Source organism: Nipponia nippon, unplaced genomic scaffold (assembly GCF_047370975.1).
Source record: "Nipponia nippon isolate SJK-2023a ecotype South Korea unplaced genomic scaffold, ASM4737097v1 scaffold_5, whole genome shotgun sequence".
In the NCBI taxonomy this organism is placed as follows: Eukaryota; Metazoa; Chordata; class Aves; order Pelecaniformes; family Threskiornithidae; genus Nipponia; species Nipponia nippon.
This window is the reverse complement of record NW_028262369.1, coordinates 24,509,666-24,525,908: the sequence shown is the minus strand read 5'-3', so window position 1 is coordinate 24,525,908 and position 16,243 is coordinate 24,509,666. Positions and strand designations below refer to the sequence as shown.

At 45.2% G+C, this 16,243-nt stretch overlaps 2 protein-coding genes across 3 annotated transcripts in view; one reads left to right on the top strand and one right to left on the bottom strand.

Moving 5' to 3' along the window:
• The window catches only part of HOOK1 (hook microtubule tethering protein 1), a 30,836-nt gene extending 25,499 nt beyond the window's left edge, over positions 1-5,337 (top strand). Inside the window, exons 21-22 of the mRNA XM_087733607.1 lie at positions 596-664; positions 1,756-5,337. Coding sequence (XP_087589733.1) covers positions 596-664; positions 1,756-1,914 — 228 coding nt within the window. The 3' untranslated portion in view covers positions 1,915-5,337. The remainder of the gene's footprint in view (positions 1-595; positions 665-1,755) is intronic.
• A 3,336-nt stretch (positions 5,338-8,673) lies between these two features.
• On the bottom strand, positions 8,674-14,692 carry CYP2J2 (cytochrome P450 family 2 subfamily J member 2). Of its 2 annotated transcripts, none has more exons than XM_087731344.1 (10): positions 14,594-14,692; positions 13,913-14,218; positions 13,167-13,329; positions 12,866-13,015; positions 12,160-12,320; positions 11,545-11,721; positions 11,148-11,283; positions 10,718-10,905; positions 10,090-10,228; positions 8,674-9,293 (listed from the first exon to the last, which is right to left on the bottom strand). In XM_087731344.1, the coding sequence occupies exons 2-10, from the start codon at positions 14,099-14,101 to the stop codon at positions 9,079-9,081; spliced, it is 1,518 nt and encodes a 505-aa protein (XP_087587470.1). In that variant the 5' UTR covers positions 14,102-14,218; positions 14,594-14,692; the 3' UTR covers positions 8,674-9,078. The 2 variants fall into 2 exon arrangements, with proteins under 2 accessions (XP_087587470.1, XP_009459501.2); XM_009461226.2 differs by having other exon boundaries at positions 9,076-9,364.
• Between the last annotated feature and the right edge of the window lie 1,551 nt (positions 14,693-16,243).

Genomic DNA, 16,243 nt, shown 5'->3' with positions numbered 1-16,243 from the left:
ATTGTTGACAGTAGTCCAAGGACCACAAAAAATGTGGGAGATGCTCTATTCTGTTTTATAGCAGTATTGATGGACTGGTTAAAACAGTTACCTGAGCAAATACAAAATTCCTCAACACGAGTTAGTAGGCTGAAAGGTCTGACTTTATAAACGCTGTGGCCTCAGATTTCTTCTATGTGTATGTACTAGGTAAGCATACTATATAATAGCAATTCAGTAACATGCTAAGAATACTCAGCCACTAGAGGTACATCCCTGTCTTTGACTTTTGAGTAAAAAAAATACTAAATTATTTGTAGACTTTCTGGTACACCCTACACTTGCATGCATTTCCCCCTTGCCACACACCCTGAAAGTATGTTTCTAAGTTGAACTGCAACTTGTGTAAAGTTTAGCCTCTTCTTGAAGTAGTCTATAACTTCTTTTATAGTCATTTGTGGAAGTATCTTTATTTACAGTTCTAAGCCTTCTAGTTATTTTGCATATTTAAGCATTTCTGCTGCATGTGTTTTTTTCACTCAATGGACTGCAATATCTTTATGCAGATTATTTTTGTGTTTTAATTGAGATTGTCTTCTCTCTTGTCTGCTTGCAGGCTGAATGCAAACTTGCTAAGTTACGTGATTATGAGGAAAAGCTAATTGTAACTGCATGGTATAACAAGGTGGGTCAGAAGTTCATTTGTTGATATTTCAGAAATCGGAAAAACATTTTGCTAGATGTGACAGTTAAATCTTACATCACTGTTTTGCTTTTTTTAGATTCACTATAAACTGGTGCTTAGGAGAGGAAGCTAGTAGTTTAGCTACTTGTGGCAGAAAAAATTGGACTTGCAGATTAGCATGGCCTCACGTCTGAAAACAGGGAACTAAGGAAAGGAACAAAGCCTGAGAGTTCCAGTTTAAAATGAGATCACTCTTCCACTTGCTAATTCTGACTTCAAGCCAGAATGGAAACTTGAGTGCGTTCTAGCTGGAATTTCCGATCCTATTGAGATAACTTGGGAAATACCAGCATCAACAGTTTTGATAGCAGCGTAAAGGGAAAATATTTTAACAGTCAACTATTTTGTAAAATTATTTCGTTATATGTTTTCTGCTTGTCTTCTGTGCTTTGGAACAGAAGACTTAAAATTTGGCATAGGCCACGACTTCCATGTTAGTAATGTACTATTTGCTGCCACAAGCTTCCATCTGGATTTAGCGGGCTAAATTCCTGAATGTTAAATAGCATTTGCTGTTGAAGTTTTTGGGCTTGAGACAAAGGGAGGCCGTGGTTCAAAAGATTTCCAGACTCCTGCTTTAGATGTTCAGTGTCTTTAGCATAGTATTTGTGAAATAAAGCTAGAGCCGCCATCTTATCCTGCAGCAGCGTTGCAAAGGTTGTTGGAATGTTTGATGTCAGATTGCTGTGAAAAGAACTGGAGAAAGTTGTTAATCTTCATATGAAGCAATGTTTAAATAGAGTTTCATTAAGACAGACCGGAATGGAAAACCAAAAAGGGAAAGTAAAATTAAATAGCTTACTTAATAAAGGAACAACTTTGCAATAAGCTAAAATTAAGACATTCTGTATGAATCTTACTTTCTTCAGCCTTGGTTCATACCTCTTATGGCAGCAAGAGGGTATATAAGAAAGACAGTAAAAGAAATTCTGTGTGCATACTAAGTAAGCATGAGCTTTGTGTAAGAAAGATGGCCAGTCTTTTTTCTTCTGTTTTTGCTGTAGTGTAAATGTTGTTTAACTTATTTGCAGAGCCTAACTCTTCAGAAGCTAGGTATGGAAGCAAGACTAGTTGGCAGTAGTGGTGCCTGCAGAGACGGTCCTGGACGCTCATTCCTAGCTCAACAACGTCATGTCACCAATACCAGAAGGAATCTTACTGTTAAAGTACCGGGTGCGACATCTGATTAAACCACAAGGACCATGAGGAAAACTTATATGCTAAAGTGTCCTTAAATGTTTTATAGCTTCCACTTTAACTACTTGATGAAAGAGGAGATTAGAATGGTGGGCAACTGCGAATTCAACATCAGAACCTATCAAGGAGTGATTAAATTGATCAGTGGTGTGTCTAGAAGTTAGCACATAGTTTTCCAAGTAGAAGTAGATTTAATAACTGCAGTATGTATTTACAAGCACAACTTAAAAGATTTATATTTGCCTTCAGAATATATTGTAAATATAAAAATCGGCACTCTATATTTAAAACTTTATTTAATGGGTTTGGGCTAGAAAGTTGACTTTTGTAATGGGAAGATATTATGCAAAAATGTCCTTCAGGAAACTGGCAATATTGGGCATTTTTGCTGGGCTCTTCTAAAAATAAATTTAAAAGATTGGTACCATGTTTTTAAAAATACTTTTTTTAGAGTACAAAGTACAATTTTAAAAGCAAGAAAATACTTGCATTTATAGAAAAAGAAAAAAAGGTGTAGTACCAGTTGACTTGTTATATAACAAAAGACAGGATTTGTTTTGTCATCTCAAGTGATTACTCAGTTTATTTGAAAAAGAAAAGATTAAGTTTGTGCATATATACATTAAGGAAAACCTGTCTTTAAGATGTTGAATTCACTAAAGCCAAATAAGCTGTCTTTTCCTGTGTAAGAAAAAAAAGCTATTACAATAATTCAAAAGTCTGGGCTGTGTTTTAAAAGTCTGGCGTATTGGTACACTGCATTTATTTGCAGAAAGTGGGTTAGGTGGGAAGGAACCCCATTTATTTCCAGCTATTTATACAACCCTGTGCATAGAAATTAATTTTCCTCTTTTTTAAATGTAGTTTCACTTCAGTTATTCTGAACTAACTGTGCTAGGCAGGTGAATGAAAGATAGCTTTGCTAGTTGTTGGCAGCAAAGATTGTTTGTTGGCAGGGAGAAAAGTGCATAAACTATAACAGTTTTGCAGTATCTAGATCGAAGAAGATGAAATGGGGATTGATATCTGAAATTTGTGTGCGGGAAGTTGCTATCTTTCACAACATCTGTGTCACTTAATTTACCAAATGTCTTATTTTTGTGGTGAACTGTATTTTTAGGAAACTTGTTAATGTCCATTCTTCTGTGCAAACTGTCTACAACAAATTCATTATACCCGTAGTTGAATAAAATAAAATTACAGAAGCCCTTAAAATAAAATGAATAAGCTTAAACTAAGTATTTGAGGGTGCTGTACCAGTCCATAATCTCATATAAAACTTAGCCATATGCGTGAATGAAAGCATATATTTGTCTTCACCATTAAGGCCACCTTTGATTTGAGAGCGGGGTTCAGCTTTGCAGAATTTAAGTTTTGAATTGTGAAATTTAAGTAGTCTTCCATTTTGCATGCCCCTCAGTATGGCTTGTTCTTTGATTTCTTCCTTCCCCAGCATCTTAAAATCTTTATTGGGCATTGCACGCAATGCTGGAGAAAAGGGAAGTATTCATTTTTACTACTTAGTTAGCGTTGCTTCTTAGTTGTGGTGATAGTTTTACAGTGCTACATTTAGGCATTCAACAGGGATTTCCTCTTTCAAAACTTCTGTCTACACAAGGAATTGTTTAAAAGCCAGTCTCACGCTAAATGTGGTATGAGCAGAGAATATGCCCGCCAAACTGCTGTTGGACAGTTCTGCCTGTCAGGTTGTGTTCTTCAGGACTCTGTGCTTCTTTTGACTACCTCTTGGGTTTTGAGGTCTTTTATTGCTGCAGTGATATTATTGGGGTTTGTATTTTTAAGATACAATTGCTTGTTTAATCTGCTAGTGGTGTGGGAGATGGTGGTGAGCAGTGGAAGGGGAGACTAAGTCTTAGCAAGATGCTTACATTTCTAAAGCCTGGTACTTCAGTGTGTTTAGCGAAATGTGAAACTGTCGCTGATGGTGTTGAATGGATCTCTTAACCCTCGTTTTTTACAGCATGGAAACTTTCATGGACGTCTTTCAAATACTCATCTAGTTAGTAGGCTTGATGCATTTGTCGTACTTCTCACAGTAGTAGACCTGTGTCAGTAGTCATATCAGGTGCTGAATAGTGAAAAACTTGGAACAAATGTCTTTGATGTACGCTTCTCAAACTGCAGACCCTGGGGCCAAAAATGACCAAGAACCTTCCTATCATTTAATTGGAAGCTTGTCTTCTGACTAGCGATGGAAGAATTTAAATACAGAACTACAGACAGGGATCAGCCTTTTTCAGGGCAACGTAGCCCCCAGTAGTCTTTTTGGGGTTGCCAAAAATGAATCGGGTTTTCAGGTATTAGATAAAATTTTACTTATTTGGGACTTTTCCAAACTGTTAGAAGTGAAGCCTGTGATTATAACTTCAGTGTTTCTTTGGGGTTGAGAACCTGTTTAAGAATGGCTAGTTTATAACTGGTTAAACTTGAATTACGTACTATGAATGAGGAACTGATCTGTAGAAATAAATATTTGATTATAAGCCATGGTGGTGTATTCACTTCAGCTCATCTGGGTGTGCAGAAAGGGTCATTAGAATAAGCATGATTTTACTGTTAACTTCATTCATGTCAAACAAAAAAAGCTGCTAATAGCATTGCTGTGTTACAGCTGAGTTGTATGCAACACTTCGCAACAGAAGAATGTCAATACAATGTTCTTTGACGTAATGTGCACCACTGCTGAGGCAGGCCGAAGACAGAGGCTACTTGTCTCTGCTGCAAGATGAATTCGTATCATGCTCAGACAACACAGTTAGGAACAGATTCAAATTATGAGGTGAAATCACTGAATATTGCTGAATTTAATCAGCATTATTAGTAACTTTAGCCAGTTTCCAGTAAACCGGGTAATATAGATCCAAAGAAACAAAAATATGTTCTGATTGACGTATCATTTGTTAATATTTTTTTTTATATAAGATGAAGAATAACCACTATGGAAGAGAAGTGTTTTGTAGCAATAATACAAATTTTGGACTATAGGTTCTTTTACTCAAGGTGGATCGGGCAGCAGTTTTGAGAAGATTCTTTTGCAACAACTGTATTATAGTGGATTAAAAAACGTTCACTGAAAATAAATTTTCACCTAACTGATTTTTTTGTTCATTAAAAATATATATATGGGTACTCTATTTTCTACAATATACACTTACTTGGAAATAAGTAATATAAGCAATACTGATGTTTTATTTAGGTAGCCATAAATAGTTTAGGAATTAGAAAATGAAAGCAATTGTTTAAGAGTTGGTAATGTCTAGTAAAGTAACTTTCTTAACTTTTTTGCTTTTTTCCCTTCCCCCCACTAGTCAAGCTAGAGTTTAAAGTTTTCAGTGTTACAGTGTCTACATCTTCTGTTTAAAACAAATGTAAACACTGTGTTGCATAGAACTTGAAAAATTGCACTAATTTTTAAACTTTTGGTTTTATTTTTCTTTGGAAAGAATTCTTTTATATTCACATAAAGATTTTTAAAATTAATTCTTTGGTGTCTTTATTCCAAGCAATGCATTTAATGGTCCCTAACTGATGTAAGCGTCCATACTTCTTGGCAACATGTGAACTGAGTCTGCATGTTGATATAATTACACCATCTAAAATGTCACATTACAGAATATGTAACATGTAAGTACAATGCGTGTATGTATGTATGTTTTGCTGTAACAACAACAAATCAGAGTTGTGCTACCTTCCCCTGCTCTTTTCAGTTCGTTCCCACTTAAAGTTCTGCTCCCACCCAAACCTGGTTACCTCTGCTCAGTATGCTGACAGTCATCTGAGAGCTGGGCAGGGGACCTTGTGAAGTGGAAAGACTAAAACCCACCACAAACTAGCTGTCGAGTGACTTCAGGAATTGCTTATTGCTACTGAAATAAGTTAGAACCTCTGCCTACTCTCCTCAGCCCCACCTAAGAGGATGCAGAGGACAGGTACGCACTCCTAAATCACCATGCTTATTATTTGACAAAGAAAACTGACTGCCCTCTTCAGTCTGCTTTGCAGGATATTTATGGGTCCGGTTCTTAGTCTTGTTGACAGCTTGCTTGTTCCCTTAGCGCTAACCTCAACCCAGAAGTGAGGTTGGGAATGAGAGCAGGCAGCTCTTTAGCCCTCCAAAGTGAAGATCAGCAAGAAGAAGGTGTCACAAGTTTCCTCCAGGGGCCCTGTGTCAGACCTGTTTTTACCACGGACCTTAGTTTTCCCTTTCTCTGAACCACAATCCTCGGCCTGAGTAGCCTGACATTGGTAAGTAACCATTATTTAATGCCTTGGGCCGTTACCCCTATGAGGACAGGGAACTGTGTGATACCTCGACACGGAAGGGCCTTTGCACTGGCAGAAGTGTCCTGGTGAGCGTGAAGTGAGTGGCCAGATACAAAAGAACCATTTTTCCTTCTTTCTCAGGCTGGACTTAAAAGCATTTTCAGACACTGAAGACCAAAAACGGCAGGTGTGTGTTTGGGGGAGAAGGGAAGAGGCTCTCAGCTGTGCAGGAAGCCTGCAGGATGTTTTCAGCCCGTATGTGATCTGTCACAGGACGCACACTGGTAGCCACCGCTGCCTTCCTGAGCAGAGGAGTGAGCGAGGGGGGTGGTGTGTGCAGAGGGAGCTCTGTTTCCAAGGGCTTGGTCACGAGAAGCTATGATCGAGTGCAGGCTGCCTGTGCAGAGCCTGGGTCTGTGACCCTGTTTGCTTATGGCTTTTCTGGTAGCTCCTTAAAAGCCGAGCACTGCAGCAGAAGGTTTGTATGTTTAGGCGAGGGGTGTCCCTGGAAGAGTGGTGCAGGAGTACGGCCCCGAGCATAAAGAAAGGGAGGAGGTGAGGGCAGCCGCGCATGGAAGATAGTTTCGGTGGAGGGGGCAAAATATCCAAGGAGCCCCTGTGCAAAACGGTCCTGTGGAACGTGCTCTTTGCTCAGAGTACAACTAACCCGGCGGAGACCCAGGGAGGAGGGGGAGGAAGCTTTTGGATATAGCAGCAGCCTGGGAAAGGAAATGGGATTCTGAGCCAAGGAGTGGGGAGAAGAAAAAAAAAAAAAAAGTCAGATGACACCTGCAAACTGGAAGTGCTTCGGGAGTAATGCTGCACACAACAGAAACTCATCACTGCTCCCTTCTCCTGTTCCCATTTGATTCGTCATGCAGCCTGCTTCCAGCCTTCCCCCTCTGCTTCTCCCAAGGAAGGAAAAGAAAGAACATGAGGTCTAGAAAGTCAAATGAACTTCCTTGTTTCTGCTGTGAAGGGAAGATGTGGGAGCCCCTTGTCAGGAGCAGGTCGGGAGGGCAGCTGGCATGGGGAGAGGAGGAATGGAGAGCTGGTGTTGGCGATGTCTCATCCCACTTCTAGTAAGAACCCGATCAAGTCTCCTGCATTTTATAAATAGGTTGGTTTGGTTCCCACCACGTGTTCTCACGTCTCCACTTTAAGGAGCCTCAAGTGCCAGAAATAGCATCTTGGTCCAACCTCTTGGCTGCACCCGGCTGTGCCTGGCACAGAAAATCAGAGGAGAGGGCAGAGCCCCCCTCCCTCCCCAATTCCAATGCTTGAAGGAGCCTTGCCAGAAGCTGTGTTCACCTGCTCTAAATTTTGCTTTCTGTTGTATGGCTGTGCTTGGCCCCAGTGTGCAGCTGTGGGGCCACGGGGTGGTTCTGCCCTTTGCTGGGCAGGTCTGCAGGGCCAGCCCCGCCTTCCATGCTGCCTCCCCTCTGGGCTCAGAGGAGGAGAAAATGCAGGTTAAAATAAAAGGATTTAAACCCCACCTGGGCATTAATGCTTGCATGAAAAAAGATGCTTTTAATTCTTTCAGGAGATGACTTAATTCTCAGAAGAGGTGCTGGGAAAAATTTGCTTCCTCTAGGAGCATGCAAAAAGTACTCCAGGAAAACCTGAAAATGAACAGGAAAAGATTGCTTTCTCCTCGCCTGCTCAGCAGGTGAGCAGGAGCTGGGGGGGTGTGAGCAGGAGCTGGGGGGGTGTGAGCAGGAGCTGGGGGGGGATGCGTTACCAGCGCTGTGTTGCGCCGTGGCTCCCTGCCAGGCAGCCCCGCTGCCCTGCTGGGAGCTGCAGCTTCTGACGCCTGGCGGCCTTGCTGGGGTCCCACAGTGCAACTGTTATTGGAACTGTTTTACCTTGCATGCGATGATTTAAAATAATCGTTATTTGTTGCTGGGATTTTCCAGGGGACCCTTTTATTCATTCGACTATCATGCTCAGCAGGCTTAGCCACGCATCCTGCATGGCTGGAGCGCACCACTCTGCGCCCCAGGCTGCTCAGAGATGCTGGGCAGGTAAATGGGGAGGATTTAGCGTAGTCTGGGAGGCAGGACCCATGACTTTGGAGCTACAAGTCTAGATGTTTTGTAGGGAGATCTGTTAGCATGGAGAGCACTCCCTGTTCTCCACGTGTGTCACGCTGTTAAATGCTGTGGCATGCCAGGACCTGGCCACAGGCTTTGGTGGCTTCATTGCTGCTTTACTCATACTGTCAGGGTCATTTATTTTCATCACTTCTGTAGGAATTGCCTTCGCTGTTACAGGGCCAACCTCTCTGCTAATGGAGAGCAATGCTGTGGCGACATGGGCCAGGTGCCGTGCGGCTGCCTCTGCCTGGGTGGGCTCGCAGCCCCCTGCACGCCCCCCACCCCACAACACAGGGCAGGGCTGAAGGCTACAGCCAGCACTGGAAATTGCCTCCGTTGGTCTTCACTTTGCAAAATGCTTCAGGACAAAAATGTTTCAGTAAGCATTTATTGTTGCACAAGAAAGAGATGTTATAGAGTAACTCTTTTTTAACGGATTATTTGTCAAGGATAACAAAATCAAAAAATGTTGGCAATTGCTGCCTGTATTAAAGTTATAAAACAAGGCCTGGTACTGCTCTTCCACAGTACGCAGCCTGAACACTGCAGTCTCTAACGTGTTGCTCATTCTCTTGCCGTTGTGAAGCGTGGCCATCCATCATAAAATTAGCAAAGCCCCAAGCCCCTCAGTCATTTACAGTGCCATTTTGCAAGCCTAAAAGTGCCCTGGCAGATCCCAGGCTGATCACCTTTCTCATGTGATAGAGAGTGCGAGGTCCGCTTGTAAAGGAAATGATTTTGCAATTGCTTTAAAAGAAACAAGCAAACTGCCCAGCCTCACCCTGGAGCCAGGCAGTCGTTCCCACCGCCCAGGGGAGCCACAGAGAGTTCATCTTCAGCATCCCTGCCAAAGGATTTTCCCTGTGAAGACAGTGGCCAAGGCTTCCCTACCGAGGCACAGCACAGATCTTGTAGGGCTGTGGGGCCATCGTCATGCCCAGCTTGAACTGGAGGCTGAGCGTGGTGTCTGGGGGCGCCTGGAAGGTGAATTTCTGGAGCAGAGACGTGAAGAAGAGGAAGAGCTCAGAGCGGGCCAGCACCTCGCCCAGGCAGGCACGCTTCCCTGTGGAGACAGCCACCCATGGCATCCTCAGCCTGCACTGGCTGCCCAGCTGCATTTACTGCCAAAAAAGCCTCTGCCTTCCCTTAGGACCATGGTCCAGCTGTGTTACCCCCTTCCCAGGATGAATTTTGCAGCCCAAACAGCTCCCTAACGACAGCATTGTCATTACTGTATGGGCTGCCCCCTGAATTGTGTGACTTTGTGAGGGCACGTGTGTGTGACCACAGGCGTTGTATCCTCCCCTGCTTGGATAAGCTGTGCCGATGTGCATGGTCTGGACATGCCCTTGCTGGGAGAAGTGGTTTGTTTGCGCTACACCAAAAAGAGCTACCAGAGAAGGTGTGTGATGCTGGTACAGGAAACAGGGGTTCTAAAAGCAATCTTCCTGAGGAAGCTGTTGGCTGGGGTACCCTGTGGTGGCAACAGTGAAGCCCCTAGTGATCTCAGCCATATGGGAGCAGGAGCACAGAGTGATGCTCTTGCCTTGGTGAAGGTGTTTCTAGGGTCTCTGGCATTTTTATGGTCTTTTATTCATCCTCGTCTCTCTTCTGTGCACGTGAAGAGAGGAAAAAAAGGGCTCAGAGTGGGGTTGTGGTACTTTGGGGTGGCCGTGTGAGCACCGCTTGAGCGGCACCTCCCAGGGTGCAGCCAACATCTGCCCTTTGCAGTTGAAAGCCCCATCCCAGTGCCTCAGCACAGAAACACCAAACTCCAGCAAATCTTACCTATGGAAAATGGCACAAAATACTCCCTTTTCCAGAACTGACCGTCCTTCAGGAAATGCCCTGGGTTAAAAGTGTCAGGGGTTTCCCACTCATTCTTGTCAAACATCACGGAGGTTAAATTTGTGACCAAAACAGTGCCCTAAGAGGACAAAAAGAAAAATAAATTGCACTTTCTCTGTCATTGACAGCAGGAGGGGCATTTTTATTTTCCAGTCTCCTCTCCATGAAGAACATCCGTAGTCAAATTCTGCTGCAATTATTTGTCCACGCCCCCTGCACACCCGTTTTTCCTACTTCTTGTCTGTTCAGAGGTGCGATGATTATATAACCATGTTTTCTCCTCATCAGCATCATTTTTATCTGCTGTCATCTTGGGCCAAAGTTCCTGTAAAAGCTGTGTGAGATGGGATCTGTGCCTCGATGGTGTGTGCAGGAGGTGTCTCGCACCATACAATGTGCTGGACGTTGGACAATAAAAATACGTGTTCAAGAGGAGTGAACTCTGGACAGGGCAGAGACGCTGTGGCTCTGCCCCTCCTGTCTGCACAGGAGGGACCTGGCCTGGTGAAATGTGCCTGGGGAACTGGGATTCTCTTACTGAAGTCTTAGCACTCAGAGGTGGTGTTACCTTTGGTATGTGGAAGCCATCCAAGATCGTGTCCTTCACTGTCAGTCTTGGCACGTTGAAAGGGATGATGTTGCTTTTCCTCTGCACTTCGTGGATGACGGCGTTGGTATAGGGCATGTTGCTCCTGTCCTCCAGGGCTGGCTGCCGCCCCTGGCCGATGACTGTGTCAATCTCGGCTTGCATGCGGGCTGATGGGAAAGAGCAGGGATCAGCCAAGGTCCAAGAAAAAAACTCCGTGGAACAATGCAAGGTGGTTGCTGTGAGGGTCCCCCAAGGACCGGCCTGGGACACCTGGCACTGTTTGCACCTCTTTTGTATGAGTGCAGGGGGATTCCCAATTTTTTTCTCAAAAAAAAAAAAAAAAAAGAGTCTCTCACGAAGCTGTGAGGGCTAAAAGCAAGGAAAACCACTGACTTTATGCTAATTGTACCTTGAATTTCCGGATACATGGCCATATACAGCAGACCCCAGCGGATGGTTGTGGAAGTGGTCTCAGTCCCGGCAAACAGCAGGTCAAGCGCACATGCCACGAGGTTTTCCTCCTGGAAGCTGCCACCGCCGTTATCCTTTACAAAAAGATGCATTAGTGCTGCATGAACAGCGAGGGCTGCCCTGATACCAGGCTTAGTGCAAGTCAACTCCGAGGATTTTGGCAGAAGCTGCTGGCCCCCTGCACCTCCATCCCACCGACAGGTGCCCTGAACCTGATGTCCATCCTAAGCTCATAAATGGCCACACAGATAGCTCAGGTGGAGAATTTGGACTCCTTTCTCATCCCTCCTGATTTCTAAGCCCTGCTGCAGAAGGGTTTGCTCCGTGTTGCTGACCTTGGCTATCTCCTGCAGGTAGCTGTCAATGAAGTCCCGGCTCTCTGAGGGGTTCCAGTCCTCCTTGTGTTTGTTGATCTTCTCTTTCACAAACCTTTTCAATGATCTCCAGTTCTTAAAAATGGTTTGGTGGGATCCGGGTAAGAACTTCATTATAGATGGGAAAGAGTTGTACAGCTTTGGACACAAAAGGAGAAAGGCAAATTGAATAAAGGACTGAAAAAACCTTTCTGATATCAAAACTTGAGGAGCCTGCAATGCCACGCTTACTAAATTGCTGGAGTTGGTGGAAATAGCTCAGCTCCAGAAGAACATTACAGGGGAGTGGTATTCCTATTACGGAGTGACTTGTGCATTACCCGGTGTTACAGCAGGCAGGTTGGCAGTCAGTGGGCAGGAAAGGTGATGTAGAGTGAGAGGGAGCAACAAGAGCATTGCACAGCTTGAAAATAAGGCAGAAAGAAATTCCAGGCAAATCTACCCTGTGCAAAGCAATAGGGAATGACAATGAAGTTTGGTGATGAAAATGCTATGAGTTTCAATGTTGACTCTGGAGAAGAAACGATGGCCCTGCAAAACTGCAGACCATCCATGTTGGTGGCAGGAGGGCTGTACCTGGCTTGGGATGGTCCCGTGGAGGCTAACCGTCTCATCTATCAGCTGCAGCAATTTTTGGAAGTCCTCATCATGGTAGTCAAAACGATTGCCAAAGGTGATGGAGCAGATGATGTTTGAAACGGCATTATTGATTTTAAAGTGAGGGTTGAAAGGATTCCCTGGAGAAGGAGAAGTGAATGATCAATTCTCTTCCAGTTTTCACAGAAAAGGAGAAGAAAACACAGTTGTCAGAGGTAAAATATTCAACAAATACGAGTGAAATGAGTGGCCCCTGGTGGGCACCCTCCTATGTCACTGCTCTCCTGGGATGCCTCACTGCCCCCATGAGCTGGCCAAGCTTGGCTGGGCAGCCCCAGTTCAATCAGATTATGGAGATGTTTGTTTACTTTGGAAAGCAAGGTCTGCAGAAGAGTGGATGTCATTTTAATTCATTGGAAACGTCGGTGTTTACACACACATGGGATTTTCCAGAGATCTCCAAGAGAGCAGTAGGCTGACGGTGGGCTACGAGTAATGCTTTGGGTGTTACCTAGTTGCATTCACCAGTCAGTTTGAAGGCAAAACACCTGTAAAAGGGAGCTGGGATGCTGGCAGGGTGCTGGCATCGCTTGCAAGGTGAGGCATTTTTCAGCATGCAGTGAAATTATAATGGGCCATACCAGTTCCTGCCTTCAGCGCAGCTTATGAGGGCCGTGGCACTCACCCTGCTCATCCCCAAACACATCCACGAGGAATCGGCACTCCTCCTGGATGCGCTCCTCCAGGCTCCTCTTCCCCAAGCCGAAGTTTCGGAGGGTGGTCAAGGTGAACCTTCTCTGCTGCTTCCACAAGTGCCCGTTGGAGGACACCAGTCCTGGCAGAAACACCCCACCGTGAGCCAAGGCAGATGCCTCCACCGAGGGGAAAATGCTCCAGGGCTCTGCCTTATTCCAGCCATCTCAGACCTCTGCAGGGTCAATGCTTTGACCTTACAGCTGAGATATGTGTCCTGAGGGATAACTCACCCATTTTGCTGAAGACCTCGCTGTCGAGAGGAATTTCAGGGCGATCCATGAAGTTTTCCCCTTGGTTTACAAGAGCTTCCTTAATCATCCGCAGCCCATTTATGAACACAAATGATGTGCCTCCCATCTGCAAGCTGAAGATGTCCCCGTATTTATTAATAAGCTGGGAGGAAATAAATAAAAGGGGTTTAATTTGCAATGAATGTGTCTGTTGAGACAGGGACAGCCCTGTCAGGGGAGACAGGTGAAAATAAGGGAAGCTGAGAGCGGGAGGGGAGACGGGGTGTTTGCACAAGTGTCTGCTTGTCTGCATACAGTCTTTTCTCTTTCCTCTTTCCCCGAATCACTGATCAGGAGATGGTGTTAATTGGCCGTAAGTCAAGTTAAAATCTCTAGGCTTCATTTTTCAGTCCTGTGTTTTTCCAGCTTTTATTTCACTCCCTTCCCAAACGCCCTTCCAGTCCCTGATCAGACCTATGGGGATTCTACAGCCGTGACTGCACCCGTGGTGTCATGTCGTGCCCTTTGCCCAAAGGTTTGCTCCACACTTGTCCCCCTCCTTGTACCTGGGCAAACTTCATCCACGTTGCTGCTGACTGAGGGCAAACCTCCTGCCCGTGCCAGGATGAGCTCCTCTGAGTGCTCATGGGCCATGGGGTTTGGGTTAACCCCCTTCCTGCACTGCAAAGGTTGCATAGCTGCAATCCCCTCTGTCGCCTTCCTCACGGTGCCCACCACCCCCATACCTTCTGCACTGTAGTGTAGGGATTGTTGAAGTCCAGCAGGTGGATGTGCCCTATGAAGGGGAGGGAGAAGGGGGTGGGAGGGAAGTTCTTTGGCTTTCTGTGCTTCATGTAGTCAGCGACGAGCAGGAAGACAATGAGGAAGACGAGGAGCATCTGGAAGGAGATGCTCTCCCAGAGGAAGCGCAGCATGGGTGGATGGTGGGGCTCCGCAGGGATGTGTCCCACGGCAGGTCAGGGCAGGCTGAGCTCACAAGGCACCACCGAACCTCCCAGGGACACGGGGAGATGGACAACGTGCTGGTGCAGCTGTGGGTGCAAACAGAAGACAGCATGGAGTGGCTTTTGCTGACCTGGCCTGGAGGCTGTGTTCGGACTCCTGCTTTCCCAGGTTTCAGCAAGGGCCATTTGATTAAACCCCTTCTTGATTAAATACATGCATTTCCTCTGGTCTCGTTAAAAAGAAAAAATGAAAACACAAACCAAAACACACCCGGCTCTACCTTTCCCCTCCCGCCTCCCACCGCTGCTTTACAAAACCCCAGTGATCCACATCCTTGTGTAAAGGACAGAAACGACCTTTGCAGAGCCAGGATTAAAACCTTCCGGCAGCCTCGCTGTGCTGTTCCCAGGAACCCATGGCTCGGTGCAAGCCCCGCTCTCTCCTCCCTGTGGTGCCCTCACCGTGCCGTGTCTCGGTGTCAGCTTCACAGAGCCAGGAAGGCTCCAGATGCTCCAAGTACCTTGCGCTTTCCTTGTTTGCAGAAGCTCGTTTGCTGGTACAGAGTCCCAGACTGAGCCCGACGTCAGTGGGAACGTGTGAGATAAGGTTGCGCAAACCTTTCACAAACCATCTGACTCATGGGTTGAGGTTTTGGTGCGTCAGGGTGATATGGGCTGTAAGCAAACAGCTGTCCAGGATCTGTAGCGGTTTCTAAGCACCGTAATTTTCTGATCTCCGCTGGACAAGTGCAAGCAGAGCAACCTGCTCCAGCCATGAGGTTGGCCCTGTCCCGAGCCCTCCAGCCATCCCTTCCCACCTGCTTTGGCCTTTGAGTCCATAGCCCATGCTGAAGCCTTGCCCAAAGCCCCCCAAAAAACTAAGGCAGGTGCTGAAAAGCCAAAGCAGATGCCCAGCTCTGCAAGCTGTGGTAGCTGGTAACAGGCTGTGCCGAATTTTCCCATCTAAGAGTGGCTCTGAGACAGGTAGATGATCAAGCATGTACACCACATTGAATTTTGATGTATGTGTTGTGTTTTATTGTGAAAGAAGCAGGGGCATTTGCAACAGCAGTTTGCCATCGCACCATGTGGCTCTGCTGCGGTCATTTGCAGTCATCAGCTGCCACCTTGTGCTCTGGGGGAATATTTGGGTTCATTTTCTCTCTTGGGGACATCAGTTGTGGCCGTTGGGGTTGTCCAGTGCCAAAGACAAGGCACAGAGATGCAACAGCACCACTGCAGCAAGGCCATATGTGCGAGAGCAAAGCCACTACATAACCTTTACACTTGAGAAACTTGAAAAGTTAAACCACTGTTTTATTCTGGAACTTAAATTGGAAAAAACTGTTTTCAAGGAGAATCTCTCTTTCTACCTCTGGCTTTTAAGCACACTTAGGCATGAACCTGTGGAGATGCACGTGTTCCCCTTCACTCACATGCGATGTTCCACTCAAAAAATAAACAAATTCGTGCCTCCTGCATTTATGGTATGGGACCATTACATTCAGAAATGGGGTGGGGTGGGGTGGGGTTTTTTTCCCAACGGATCTTAAAAAAAAAAGAAGAAAAAGAAGACGACTTCAATCATTTAGTCTCTCCATGAGTAGGGAAGGAAACCCTTAAAGTAACAGAGAAAGGCAAGTTTGAAATGGAAAAGGGAAGAGATCAACATTTGTTTGCTAAGCCAGTGCAAATAATACAATCTGTAACCACATGCCAGAGGTCAGATCTACACCAGAGCGAATAAAACCAGAGAAAGCAGTGCCTAGTCCTGCATGGCTTTGAAAACTTCATAGGTGAAGAAAAGTCCACAGATCTTTTATGTTTTCTCTTTCAGAAAGAAAAAAAAAAAAAAACCAACACGGGAGGCTGTAACTGCAAAACATTAATTAAAAATGCAATAGGATTAAAGCAATCAGTTAGAAGGACAGCTCATTGACAAAATCCCTGTGTGCCCAGCATGGCAGGGATGTGATGTGCAAAGGACTCTCCCATGTGGCATAAATCTGCCACTGCACAGTGATTGCTTTGTAATGCAGCAAAGGTGGTTATTGCCAGAGATGGAGGCTAAAGCCAGTGGAAATGAAACTTGATTTAATCCTCTTTTCCTGT

Bases quoted from the DNA above. Each gene is read 5' to 3' on its own strand.
- CYP2J2 (XM_087731344.1), bottom strand. From the start codon at position 14,101: ATGCTGCGCTTCCTCTGGGAGAGCATCTCCTTCCAGATGCTCCTCGTC. The intron at 13,016-13,166 runs GTGAGTTATCCC...TGTTTCTGCCAG, and splicing joins CGAGGTCTTCAGCAAAATGG to GACTGGTGTCCTCCAACGGG. The intron at 9,294-10,089 runs GTAAGATTTGCT...TCTCTGCTCCAG, and splicing joins TTTTGTGCCATTTTCCATAG to AAATTCACCTTCCAGGCGCC.